The sequence below is a fragment of the Neofelis nebulosa genome, chromosome 1 (genome assembly GCF_028018385.1).
Source record: "Neofelis nebulosa isolate mNeoNeb1 chromosome 1, mNeoNeb1.pri, whole genome shotgun sequence".
NCBI classification, from domain to species: domain Eukaryota; kingdom Metazoa; phylum Chordata; class Mammalia; order Carnivora; family Felidae; genus Neofelis; species Neofelis nebulosa.
This window is the reverse complement of record NC_080782.1, coordinates 130,212,578-130,225,908: the sequence shown is the minus strand read 5'-3', so window position 1 is coordinate 130,225,908 and position 13,331 is coordinate 130,212,578. Positions and strand designations below refer to the sequence as shown.

The 13,331-nt window shown below is 51.8% G+C and overlaps 1 protein-coding gene across 6 annotated transcripts in view; it reads right to left on the bottom strand.

The window, feature by feature from the left end:
- The window catches only part of FSTL4 (follistatin like 4), a 584,589-nt gene that overhangs the window by 50,015 nt on the left and 521,243 nt on the right, over positions 1-13,331 (bottom strand). For all 6 annotated transcript variants that reach the window (XM_058736382.1, XM_058736366.1, XM_058736397.1 and 3 more), the window contains exon 7: positions 9,864-10,030. In XM_058736382.1, coding sequence (XP_058592365.1) covers positions 9,864-10,030 — 167 coding nt within the window. The remainder of the gene's footprint in view (positions 1-9,863; positions 10,031-13,331) is intronic.

Sequence of the window (13,331 nt, the reverse complement as noted above, 5' to 3'; positions counted from 1 at the left end):
AACGATGAACAGAGGATAAAGGAGTTCAAATTCTGAGAAACAGATATCAGACTTACACCCAACATAACTCTACAAATAGATTAAATATATGAAGGAACATTTTAACACGCGGTGTCTGATCTTTAAGAAAGGAAAACATGAGATGATGTCCACACTCTCTCCAGCTCTCTGTTTGAGGGCATTTTCCAAACCGTAGCACAGACAACCAGCACTCACAGAAAGGCAGCAATGGAAAAAGAGGTCAGAACACAGGTCTCTTGAGATACCTAGAATTTGTGAGCTGGGGTAGCAGAGAGGATGGGGCTTTGAAGGGAATTTCTTAGGGGGGCCCTTGAATCACTGGCTGGACACTAACTTATAGATGCTCAGGGTAAGACTCTGCCAAGCCTTGCAGATCACATATCCTGGGAGTCTGTGAGTGGAGTGGAGATCCCAGAAATGGCATACTGTTGAGAACAGTTGGGGTTTGGACCATCCAGAATAGAGAGACCTTGCTGAACATGCCAGGTATCCCCGTGGCTGATTTTAATCTATGCTCTTCCACTGTAATAAACCATAACTGCGAGTATAATAGCTCTCAGCAAGTTCTGTGAGAACTTCTGGCAAATTATTCAGCCTGAAGGTCGTTTTGTGTACTCCCCAAACTTGTAATTGAGGTCACAGTGAGGGAGGGCTTGTGTGGATTGCTACCTCTCACTTTGCAGTCGGTTCCAAAATTCAATCAGGGGGATCCTGACCCAGTTGTGTGGATGTCGAGCATTTGGCCTTGGGGCAAACCTGAATGTCCATGCGCACATGGGTGTCTAGACACTTGGAACAGGAAGCTCGTGTCAGAGCCTGTGCTCTGAGTATCCAGCGTGTCCATCCCCAGAGCCCAGACGACAGACACCTGTTGACTCCAGGACTCCAGGGTATCATGTGGATAAGTGGCGACTTATGGGACCTTCTGGTGGGTTGCAGGCTTTGGGTCCTCACCTGATCAGCCTGGTGTGCCCGGCTGGGGCAGGAGGGGACTCTGGTGATACACTGTACTGCAGCCATAACCTGAAGTTCCACGCTGCCTCAAAACTGCACCTGGGAAACCTGCAACCCTTCAAGGGAGATGCTCCGTCATGAATCCCCGGTCTGAGAAGGCCTTATCAGCTCCTCTGACCCGAACCACACTCAGAGCCCAGACAGCCGATCGGCATTCTTGCTGTCCTTGAAACACTCCAGGGAGTATTTGATTAAATTTCCTTCCATGGTTCATTTCAGGGACCAGGAAGGCCTGCAATCAGGAATTTTCTCTGGATACACTGTTTTAAAACCGTATACGGGCATATCTCGTTTTATTGCCCTTCACAGATACTGTGTTTCTTTACCAATTGAAGGTTTGTGGCAACTCTGTGTAGAACAAGTCAATTAGGGCCCTTTTTTTCAATAGTACTTACTCATTTAGTGTCTCTGTGTCACATGTGGTAATTCTTGCAGTCTTTCAAACTTTTTCAATATTATATATGTTATGGTGATCGGTGATCAGTGATTGCCAGTCAATGAAAGCTCAGATGATGGTTTGCATTCTTTCAGCAATAAAGTATTTTTAAATTAAGTATGTACTTTTTTTAGACATATGTTATTGCTTACTTAATAGACTATAGTATAGCGTAAACATAACTTTTATATGTACCGAGACCAAAAAATTCATTTGACTCATTTTACTGTAGTATCTGCTTCATAACATATTCATGTTATTGCAGTAGTTGGAGCCAAACTAGCCGTATCTGCCAAGGTATGCCTGGAGCAGAGTGTAAACTGGTACAGCTTTTTTGGAGGAAGATTTGGTGAAATCCATCAAACTGAAAACATGCTCACCCTCAGATATAGTCATTCCACTTCCTTTACTTTTATTTATTTATATTTTTATTTATTATTATTATTATTATTATTATTATTATTATTTTATATAATTTATTGTCACATTGGTTTCCCTACAACACCCAGTGCTCATCCCAACAGGTGCCCTCTCCTCAATGCCCATCACCCACTTTCCCCTCTCCCTCACCCCCCATCAACCCTCAGTTTGTTCTCAGTATTTAAGAGTCTCTTATGGTTTGCCTCCTTCCCTCTCTGTAACTTTTTCCCCCACCTTACTCTCGCTCATGGTCTTCTGTTAAGTTTCTCAAGATCCACATATAAGTGAAAACATGGTATCTGTCTTTCTCTGCCTGACTTATTTCACTTAGCATAATACCTCCAGTTCTATCCACGTTGCTGCAAATGGCCGGATTTCATTCTTTGTCATTACCAAGTAGTATTCCATTGTATATATAAACCACATCTTCTTTATCAGTTCATCGGTTGATGGACATTTAGGATCTTTCCATAATTTGGCTGTTGTTGATAATGCTGCTGTTAAACATTGGGGTGGCATGTGCCCCTATAAATCAGCACTCCTGTATCCCTTGGGTAAATTCCTAGCAGTGCTATTGCTGGGTCATAGGGTAGGTCTATTTTTAATTTTTTGAGGAGCCTCCACACTGTTTTTCAGAGCGGCTGCACCAGTTTGCATTCCCACCAGCAGTGCAAGAGGGTAGTCATTCCACTTCTAAGAACTTATCTTACAGACCTACTTACACCATGTGCAAAGGGGTGTGTAAAAGCTGCTTACTGCAGTACTGCTTGCCCTTAATAAAGCCTGCAAACAGGCTGAGCGTGAGCTCCCCTGAGTAGGGCTGGGGAGGAGAGCCCACACAGGGTAGGTGCTCGGGGCTCTGCACCCAGGGTCCAGAAGCTAGATCAGAACCTCCCTGAGGGACCCTGTACCTTTGACATGGAGCCACGAGTGGTCACTGAGCACAAGTGAGGCTCTGAAGTCAGTACTGTGAAGGAACAGAGGTGACCCTGAAGAGGCCACTGAGACATCAAAGGCCCAGTAGAGGGAATTGGTGGGGCAGAGCCCCAGCAAGTTGTATAAGCTGGTGTATCCTGGGTCGGGGCGCATCTCTTCGGGAGCCCTGGCCAATACTCCCAGTGGCTTGAGCTCACCCAAAGCTCAAAAGAGCCAGATGATCATTTGCAACCGGGGTTTCTGATACAAGCCAGGAAGAACTGGCCAAATCCTTCGAGGGCTTCAAGTATACTGTTTTCCAAGATTTTAAAACAAAATGTACCCAAGCGTTTAATGAGATTATTTTAATGCAGAACCTATAACCACTGTCTTTCGTGTTGCAAACAGCTCTCCATGCTAATCAAACGCCTCTCATCTTTTTACAATGGATTCATGACTGGTTCATATAAAGACAATAAAAATTAAATGAGTCATGAGCTCCTAAATCATTCTCTTTTGGTCTTTTTAATAACTTACTTCCAAAGCAGAGCTGGCTGAGAGCATATGCTTCATTAGAGTTATTTGTTCCTGGTTTTACACCATTTAGGCATGGGAAAAAAAGCGAACCTTTTAACACATCCTTCAAACACTGCCACAAATACTTTCTTCTAATGGGTTTTGTTTTTTTGCTTTTATCACTGTACTCCGCCTACCGACATTTGAAAGCCCCAAATAGCAAGATTCAGTGAAAGAAAAGAGTGGCTCTTTCAAGTCGTTTGAGATATACTGGGTCTGTTATAGCCCCCCCCTCCCCCCGCTTTTTAAAAAGCTGAATACAAGAGAAACATGTTTGCTCCTCCTGAGAGTCTCCTGACCAAGCAGTTCCGCGTGCCGCACTCAGAGCCTTCCAGCCCCTGCTCTTGCTGGGGCAGAGCCCAGTGGGCTAATGAAACCCTGCAGTGTCGTGCATGTGGGCTCACATTTAGGATGGACACATGCCGCTGGGGCCCCAGGCACCACAGTGGGTACTGCTGGACAGGAGGCAGGGCCATCCAGCCCCAGAGGGAGGCCTTGGCAAGGCTGGGTGCTGGGTGTTGTGTCCCCAGAGCAAGGCTGACTGCCGGCCCTGCAAGTGCAGAGCCCTGTGAGTAGCTTCACCCCATTTCCTTCATGGACTTGGGGCGAAGAGTCAATGAGACCATACTTGTGAAAGGGCCGGCATTAAACCTGGGTCTCCCTGGAAATGGGTTAGGACTCCAGCACTGACCCTAGGAAGGATTCAGCAGTGTGACTTTGCTGATGTCATCTTCCTGCTTCTGCTCCCCTCACGGGCAGGTCTCCTGTCCCTCAGTATCATAAGGGACAGGGAGGAAGACAGTTATGAGGGGAGGGCAGGTGACACTGTTGAGGCAGGACGTGTAGACTAGCTTTGGGGACATTCACTTCACTTCATGCTGAGTGATTTGCTGCACAGTCTGGGCAGAAGGCCGAGGCCCGGAATGGCTTTGCACATTCAGTTCTTGCAGAAAGTGAGTCAGCCTTTCCCTCTCCACCCCCAGAATACCTAGGATGGAGGTCAGGGTGGGGGAGGGAGTGCATGGATATGCCTCTGAGATGGGCCCCCAGAGCCTGGCGGTGAGCCCTGAGGAGATGGGGGCTGGGGGTTGGCTTACTGGGGATGGCCTAGGCTCTGTGGCCCAGGTGCAAAAGCCAGGGGCTAGGTGTGGTCAGGGGTGGCCCTGGCTTCTCTGTGGGATTCCCATGACCCACAGATCCCTGTCATATCACAGGACTATATGACCACACGCGCCTCGTTGGTCCCGTCTGTTTGGATAGCTGCCGTGACAGGCATCTTACTGCTTGAGGACAAGCTTCCCCTGTGGGCTCAGGGTACAGCGCCGGACTAAGGGAGTGCCCTTCCCCTATGTGACTATGTGTTACCTGGGCAGAGCAGGGCGACAGGCCAGGGTGGGCTGACCACAGGCTCACACTGGAAGAGCCTGTGGGATGAGGGCTTGTCCTCTATCACAGCAGCATGGGCACACTCCTGGACGGCGGCTCGGAGTTCAAGCTGGGGCCCAAAGCCAGGACAGGCAGAGCTGCTGTGCCTGGACCCACCCTCAAGTCCCTGGTGCTGCTGAGGTGGGGCAATGGGCCATGGATCCTTGAGGGTTGGGACCCAGGTGGGAGACCACAGGGCCAGGTCTGAAGGCACCGGGACTCACAGCTGCCTTACTACACAAACCAGCGGTTGGCCAGGAAGTAAATTTCAGGTGGTTTTTCGTTAGCTCTAGGGAATATGCGCTTCAATAGAAACTAATGATTTCTCATCTGACAAGCAGGAGGAGGCATAAGCCAGAGGCCCCCTTGCCTGGAGGTGCAGCAGAATTCCTGGTGCTGCTGCCCGTCTTTGGGGACTTTGCGCCCTTGGTCCCTGTGCTGCCCTCTCCTCGGAGGCGGGGTGGTGGGGAGGTTGTTTTGCCAGGTGCAGCTGAGACAGGATCCCTCATGCCCTGGGCTGCAGTGAAGCTGAGGCCTCCTGCAAAGGGGTGGCTCAGGCAGGGCCAGGGGGTGCACCAGGTCCATGCTGACGTTCCGGCAGCCTTGAGAAGTAGAGGGGACGGCGCTTAGCCGGGAGCCCTGCACAGCCAGGGGTGCTGCTCCCTTAGGGAGGTTACCGAGGAGGAAGACCCCTCCCCGACCCCAGCCAGTGGGCTCCTATTGTTTCTGGGTCCGATGTATTGGGGGTCCTCCTTGGTTGCCTATGTAGTCTGAGGCCAGAAGGGGCTCAGGTCTGCTGCAGGACAGACGTCTGACCATGTCAATACCCGAGTAAAAACCTGTTGTTCCCACAGGCCATGATCCTTTATGTTAATATTCCAAACCTGTCAGGTTCTGGCCCCATCCTGCCACTTTAGACCTCTCCCTTGCTTATCCCTGTCCCCTGAAGCCAGAAATTCTCCTTCCTCGGGCCCCCAGAACTGGCTCCCTCCTCCTAATATAGAACAGGCCATGCTGTGTTGTAATTCTGTGCTTGTGGATACAGCGTCCCCCTGGAGGCTGCGGAGAGTGTCCTTGCTCTACACCCTGGTACAGGGCTTGCGAATCGCCAGCGCTTAGTGAATCCAGGGGATGATTCCCCACGTACGCCATCTGGACGGCCATGCACACATCGGGTGACTCGTGAGTGCTCCTGACAGTGACAGTGCTCACGGGAGAATCCGAGAGGCTCCTTCTCACTTGGCTCCAGGCTAGAGGGGTACATTTACTTTCTGATCAAATATTATTCTGATGCTTGAGGCATCCTTGATGTTTGCAAGTCAGAAAAGTTTAATTACATGTGTCATTAGGATGGCATTCTGTAATAGCTCTGTGACTGAATTCATTAACAGAATTCTTAACAGATAAGACAAGACAAATTAATATTTTGTTGCCCATGAAAGGTTCTCATTAAGAGAGTAGTGAAAAAGTGATTAATATTTTGTTGCCAATCAAGATGTCTCATACAAATGACAAAGAAAGGAGGCCCACACCCCTCGGAGCTCTCTCATCTGCCTGCCTTGGGTTTCGCAGGTGCGGTGCTCCGTGCCAGGCGCTAATTACAGCCGGCGATGGCATTTCATCTCTGGCTGCAGTGGGCATCTCTGCACCCATCTCTGGGTGGGTGTGGGCATGCCACAGGCTGAGAACTCTAGAACACCTCAATCCCCAATCTTTGTTCCAACGGGGCTGCCCGGCCCCACCCGCCTACCCCCAGCGTGTTCTTCCCTGACCAATTCTTTTCAACGTTTTTTTTTTTTGTTTTTTTTTTAATTTATTTATTTTTGGGACAGAGAGAGACAGAGCATGAACGGGGGAGGGGCAGAGAGAGAGGGAGACACACAGAATTGGAAACAGGCTCCAGGCTCCGAGCCATCAGCCCAGAGCCTGACGCGGGGCTCGAACTCACGGACCGCGAGATCGTGACCTGGCTGAAGTCGGACGCTTAACCGACTGCGCCACCCAGGCGCCCCTTCCCTGACCAATTCTTGCTTTAAAAATGCCCCGTGAATCCTGATGCCCTGGCTCTATCCATCCCTGGCTTGATTTCCTCGGAGGGCTGCTGTCATCACTGTCTCCAGGTGGGGCTGCCACTTATGAACACCTGCTGTGTGCCGGGCACCGGGCTAGGCACTTCACACATACGTTCAGCCTGAAAATGCCCATCTCAGGCGGACACTGTCAACCTCATTTCTCCACAGGCTCAGAGAAGTTCAACAGCTCACCCAGGGCTGCTCCGGATGTACTGGAGGCAAATGTCACTGTGTCCCAGGCTGATGTGGACACCTCAGGGTCGTATCTCCCTGCCTGGGGAGACTCATTGGGCTACCGTGGGCTGACATCGGGGACTCGGGCTGCAAGGTGCTGAGAATGTTGTTTGGCAGCAGCAGCAGCAATAATAATAACGATGGTAGCAATATCAGTAATAGTAATAATGGTAAGGACAGTGATCATAGTTAGCATGGGATGCTGCATATGAACACATCACATGTGTCTTTTCATCCTCACTATAACCCTATGAGGCAGAAGCTATTAATTATCCCCATTTAACAGAGGAAGAAGCTGAGGCTTTGAGAAGTCAAGTGACCTTTCCAAGGTCACTCAACTAGTATGTGGTGGAGCTGAGGCTTAAACTGGGGTCCCTTTGACCTTAGTGCCTGTGCTATTCACTAGCAGGGCCTGTGCCTCCCTTCCCTCCTGAGGTGAAGGGAAGTGTGTGTGTGTGTGTGTGTGTGTGTGTGTGTGTGTGTGTGTGTGGTGGTGGTGGTGGTGGTGTGGCTGCATGCATCGGGTGGGCATCCTTGTGGGGCTGATGTGCCCTGCACCCTCCCGTGGGGGTTTCTGGGCAGCACAGGGCCTTGCCTGTTTGTGGGCTGCTGACTTGACCACAAGCAGCAAGTGTTTCCAGGGAGGTAATAAGAGGCCATTAATCTCCAGTTGCACCCACAATTAACCCAAATTGCTAACCTCACTGTGAAAAGTAGAAATGCAATTGAGTTGATGCTGGAGGCATGTTCGAGGGAGGGGAAAAACACTCAAAGTAATTTAATTAACCGATGGCAAGTGCATTAAGAGGAGTTCTGCCTCCACCTTTATTTCTGGTGTCTTTAAATAGATCATCAAGTAATGCACATGGATGTTCAGACAGACACAGGCAGGCCCATCCTACTTTGGAATTAATCACCACTGGCCAAACTCAGTTTAAAGCTGATGCCCCGCCTTGAGAGCTTTTGCACACACAGACCTGTGAACCCCAAAACACACCCCCCCAAATCTTTGTAAACAGGACAGTACCTCTCCTTGCTAAGATCTCAGACAAGGCCTGGGCATCTCAGGCTCGGACGACAAAGGACTCTGCCCACTCAGCCTCTGTCTATCAAGCACCCAGCAGGGTGGTGTTGGTAGCACCGCGGGGAAGCTGCAAGGAAATAATCCTGCCCCACACGACAAGAGTGGGAGAAGGGTGTTCCATGCCAGGCTGTGCCCAAGACAGGACCTCCACGGTGACCGGCCCTCTGCCCATCTGCTTCCCTGTGATCTTCAGGGTGCAGCTAAAGGGCCTAGTGAGTAGCAGAGTCCCAACCTGGTTTCTACAGAATTTTAGGCTGGGCTCTCTCCCCACAAAGCAGTCTCAGAGTTGCAAAGAATCTTCATGGTTATGGGGTTTAGCTGCCCTTGTGTGGCTACTAGCATTGCTGACCACGGCCCTGCTTGAGTTTGCATGCCTCTGGTAATGGGGACCTCACTGCTTCCTTGATGGCTCACTCCGTTTCGGGGCCGCTAGGATGGCCGTAATGGTGTTCCATCTCAGCAGTCCAAACTGGTCTCTTTTAGGGGAGCACCCTGGCCCTTTGTGCTTGTTGAGCTCATGGGGTCACACGGCCCAGCCTGGCTCCTGCTGCGTTAGTACCTCCCTCTCCACCTCAGCGAAGTTACCCAGAACTCACCACTCAAGACCACAAGGTCTTCCTTCTCTGGGCCAAGCATCCCATTCTGGGCCAGCTCGCCTGTCCTGAGCCTGTCCTGAGCCTGTCCTGACTGCCCCCTCTTCTGCCTGAAACTTGTATTCCTGTTACTGTAGCTGTCCTGGCAGTGCCCTCCATGGATGACATCACTGTCTTCTCAATGAACTTCTGGGAAGTTGCCTCACTCCTGGGGCCAGACCTGGGCCCATAAAAATACTTGAATTACTCCCTTTGTTCTTCACGTCCAATGGAAGGGAGGTGCTGCTAAGGCTGTTTTTCTAAGAGATAGGATTGGTGTAAGAAGTTGCTCAAAGTCATGAGGCTGGTTTGGGGGTGACACCAGGAGCCCGGCCCAGGTGCATGGGCCCTCACAGTACAGAAGCATCCCTGCAGGTCATGGTAGGCTGTGTGTGCTCAGCTGCTCTCTCTTCTGCTCACCTCATCAAATTCACACACCCGCAGCCAGCCAACGAGGCTCCCAGGGCAGGCCACTCTGGCCTGATGGGGTCCCTGCCCTCCAGCCAAACCAGCCTGGTGGTTCACCTCTGCCCTCCAGAGGGAATCCCCGTTCCCTCTTGCCCCCGCCGTCTGCATCCTGCTCAGCTGTGGGGTCTCCAGTCTTCCCTGGCTCTTCCAGCCAATTGCCCTCCCCGCACCCTGGCCACGTGCTTGCTCTGTGGGCCCGTGGTCCTTCCTCACGGTGGGCTCCCTCAGGCAGTCTGCACCTCTCCCCTCCCAATCCCACGCCTGCCGCCCAATTTCGCTGCTGCAGCCTGCACCAAGGCCTCCCGCCCTGCCCACCGTGCCTCCCCGGTCAGTACGCCCCTTTCCTATTGTGGATCTGGCGAGCAGGCTTGCAGTTAACAAGCAGTCTATCCTCTGCATGGTGCGAGTTGGATTTTTTTGGTCCCTCTGGCTATCAGACAACAGGCTTGAAAGGCATCAAACATGGGACGTTAAGGAAACCCTCTGGCCGTGCCACTGCCACAGGCAGTTTGCAGGTTACGTCCCTGGGGCGGGTCTGCGTTCAGGGTCGGAGCCTAGAGACTTACATTGATGTCTTCCAAGGCCACGAAGTTGAGGGTAAGCCCATTGCGCTTCCAGACGATGGGTGGTCGCAGGTCTCCGCGGATGGCGCAGGTCAGCACCGTACTCAGCCCCACGGTCACTGTGGCCACGCTGACCCTATCCTCAGGGGCGAGGGTAAGCTGAACCACCTCTGCAGGGGAAAAGGAGAAAGTCATCAGACGCACAGCCAGTGGGTGGAGTTCTCACTCAAAGGCCAATGGTTACAGGGATTTCCTGCAGGGCAGCGGCCGGGAGGCTTTGCAGCTCCCTGGAAACTGTCTACAATGTGCTAAGTGTACAGATGGACGCTCCTCGTGGGAGAGAGGCCGTGACTTCTGTGAAATGTTCAAAGGGCTCTGTGAATCAGAAGAAGTCAGGAGCCATAGCTGGTGCAAGGAAACCATTTGGGCAATGGATTTATGAGCTGAGCCGAGCCGAGAACGTGGGCTGTCACGCAGAGGCCAGAGAGCCAGATGTGCCGCGGACACCCTGCTCTGTGCTCCTGGGCCTCATGAAGTCTGGGCCTTGCTTAGTGCAGTCAAGGTCTGCTGGCTGAGCTGACAGGTTTCTCATCCATCTGGGGGCAATTTAAAGGTTGCAGTGTCTGAAGTCTGGGGAACGAACTGGCTGACCTTTGAAGGTTTGTTTCTGTCTGAGGATTCTTTGAACTTGGATTTGGATTGCCGTTCAGCAACCATGCACTGTAGCCTTTAATTTTTCGAAGCGCACTTCAGGCTGTACAAATTATTAATCGTGCCATTTTATACTTGATAACTGGCATTAAGACTGATCATTCTTTAGGCAAATGGGAAGGGCCTAAAATATTTGCTTGCAATCACAGGCTTTTAGAAATTTTCAGGATTTATGAGAAAATTCATCAGACTCAGGCTGTTCACATACCAAAATGGGATCAGGCTTGGAGGGAGAGTCAGCAGCCCACTGACAGGACTGTCTCCTCCCTACTGCTCCCCCAGAGCTACAACTCAGGGCACTTGGGGCAGCAGCCAGAGGGGGCATGAGCTGAGGGAGGCAGGCTGGCTGGCTCTGGGGAGCCATCTGTGTTTATTCTGGGATGCCAGCAAAAATGTTGGGGCCCTTTGCCAGGTGTGGAGCAAGGCACAGAGCTGGGAGCTGACTCGGCGGGACCTTTTGAGCTGTGACCAGGCAGCATGTCTGTGCTAGTGCCCTCTTGCCAATGTGTGTGGGGAGGAGAAGGTGGGGGCGGTGGGAGTGAAACCCGAGACAGGTGTGATGTCCTGCAAAGCAGGTGAACCGACAGCAAGTGTAGTCAGGGTAGATCGTGAGTAGCAAAGCCCTTTCCCTGCCACAAGCAAGCAGTGGCCCAGCCCTGAGCCCATGAAGATGAACAAAATATACACTAGGTGCTTAATCAGTGCTTGTTGGATGGATGGATGGATGGATGGATGGATGGATGGATGATGGATGAAAATGGAGAAAATGGAAATGGGAAGGAAAGGAGTCAACAGGCCAGTGGAGAGGGGACACCCATGCACAGGAAAAATGTGACTCCCAGGGAAGGAGCCGCACGGGGAAAGATAAGCACCGAGTGATTGATGTAGATGCAACCGGCATAATATTTTACAAACATTAAAGTGATGCATTTCAAGTCCCCTCTTAAATCACGTCCTGTTTGCTGCCCTCCCACCTCGGAGTCATGAGGCTCATTGCTCAGGGCAGGAGAGAGAAGGCACTCGTACTCTATAGCAAGACCCAGGCTCTGGAGATTCAGAGGGGACAGAGAGAGGGAGAGAGAGGGAAGACTTGCTACACTGGTTTGACTCTTTCTGCGCTGTGCTGGCCCTCAGGACTCAGAACCCAGAGTTGCCCTGAGTGTAGAAGGAGGTACCTCTCCTCATCGAGTGACCCGCGAAGCTCCCTGGCCACAAGGCTCTGTGGAAACAGGAAGGGGTATGGAACGTCCCCTTCTTGTCCCAGGGCATTGTGAGAATAGGGAGCTGGTGAGAAGGGTGTGCCTGGTGGCATGTAGGTGAGGGGGCTCTGGAAGGGGGCTAAAGCCTCCTCCTTTCTACCCCCCACCTTGGGGTGAGCACAACATACGGCACAGAGCCAGAGCCCAGTTTATCTGCCAAAGCCCCTTTGGCTCTCTAGTGGTGTGGAGAGGTCCAAAGGTTCCTGGCCACATGCTGGCTGGGCCATAAGGTGCTGTGTACCTCTGTGCCTAAAGATTGTGCTGGACTGCCAGACTGAGGTCCTAAGGAAATGTCCCTGGAGACTCCAAGGGTGCGTAGTGCCAGCGGGGCTGCTGGAGGCCAAGTTCTGGGGGGACATCAGACCCCAGACCACGAGGAGAACCTGGGCTGACCTCAGCCAAGAGAACCTGAGACAGGGCAATTGGGGGTCTGCATGGGGGGACCGAAGGTGGCCTAGGACAGCGGCATGTTTCTGTCCACAGTCAGAAGTCAGCTTGGGGTTCAGAAGCAGCTAAGGATGCCGGCTGGGGACTGGAGGCCAGAGGCATTTTTTCTTAGAGCATTACTTAATGTGGACTGTTAGAATGGCCCGCTCAGACTAAGCCTTACAACGCATTGAACATTCGGTTCTATTTCCTGCCCAATGGCGGTGGGTGGGGCTTGCGAACAAGCTGGGTATGTTACCAAAGGAAACTACAGCTTCTTTGTATGTTGGAATGCTAGTCAAATTACAAGGGAAAGACGAACTGGGCACTCAGGTATCATCCCCTGGAGGAAGCGGGGCCGCCCTGGGCTTCAGGGCTCCTCTTCTCCAGATGTGGTCCCCCTACCATCAGCATCACATCTGGGGCGCAAATGATAGCAACGCAGATTCCTGCCCCTCCACCCCAGGCTGACAAGACTCTCTGGTGGCAGGTGGGCATTCTGGTTTTAGCAAACACCCCTGGGGTGTCTGTGGTACCCTGAGGCCTGACAACTGCTGCCTTAAAAGATGGGGGGACTGTCTGGGTGGATGGAAAGGGAGAGTCTGGAGGGGGGGATGGGGAGGTGAGGTATTCTGGTTGGCTGGGGTCTCATTTGGAATGTAAGACCTATGTGCAATGTAGGATCCTCCGCGTGGCCCCAAAGTCAAAGATTTTTTTTTTTAAAGTTTATTTATTTGTTTTGAGAGAGACAGAGACGGCACAAGGGAGGGACAGAGAGACAGGGAGAGAGAGAATCCCAAGTGGGCCTCATGCTGACAGGCAGAGCCCGACGTGGGGCTCGAACCCACAAAACCGTGAGATCATGATCTAAGCCGAAACCAAGAGTCGGACGCTTAACTGACTGAGCCACCCAGGTGCCCCCAAAAGTCATAGACGTCAAACAGTTTAGCACAGGGCTAAAACCAAACAAACAAAAAGCAAAACCCCAAGTGGGACGGCCGCTGGGATGATTGGTTCCGGCATCCTTCCAGAGTGATTTCGCTGATCACTTGTGTGTGTGAAAATGTGCACTTTG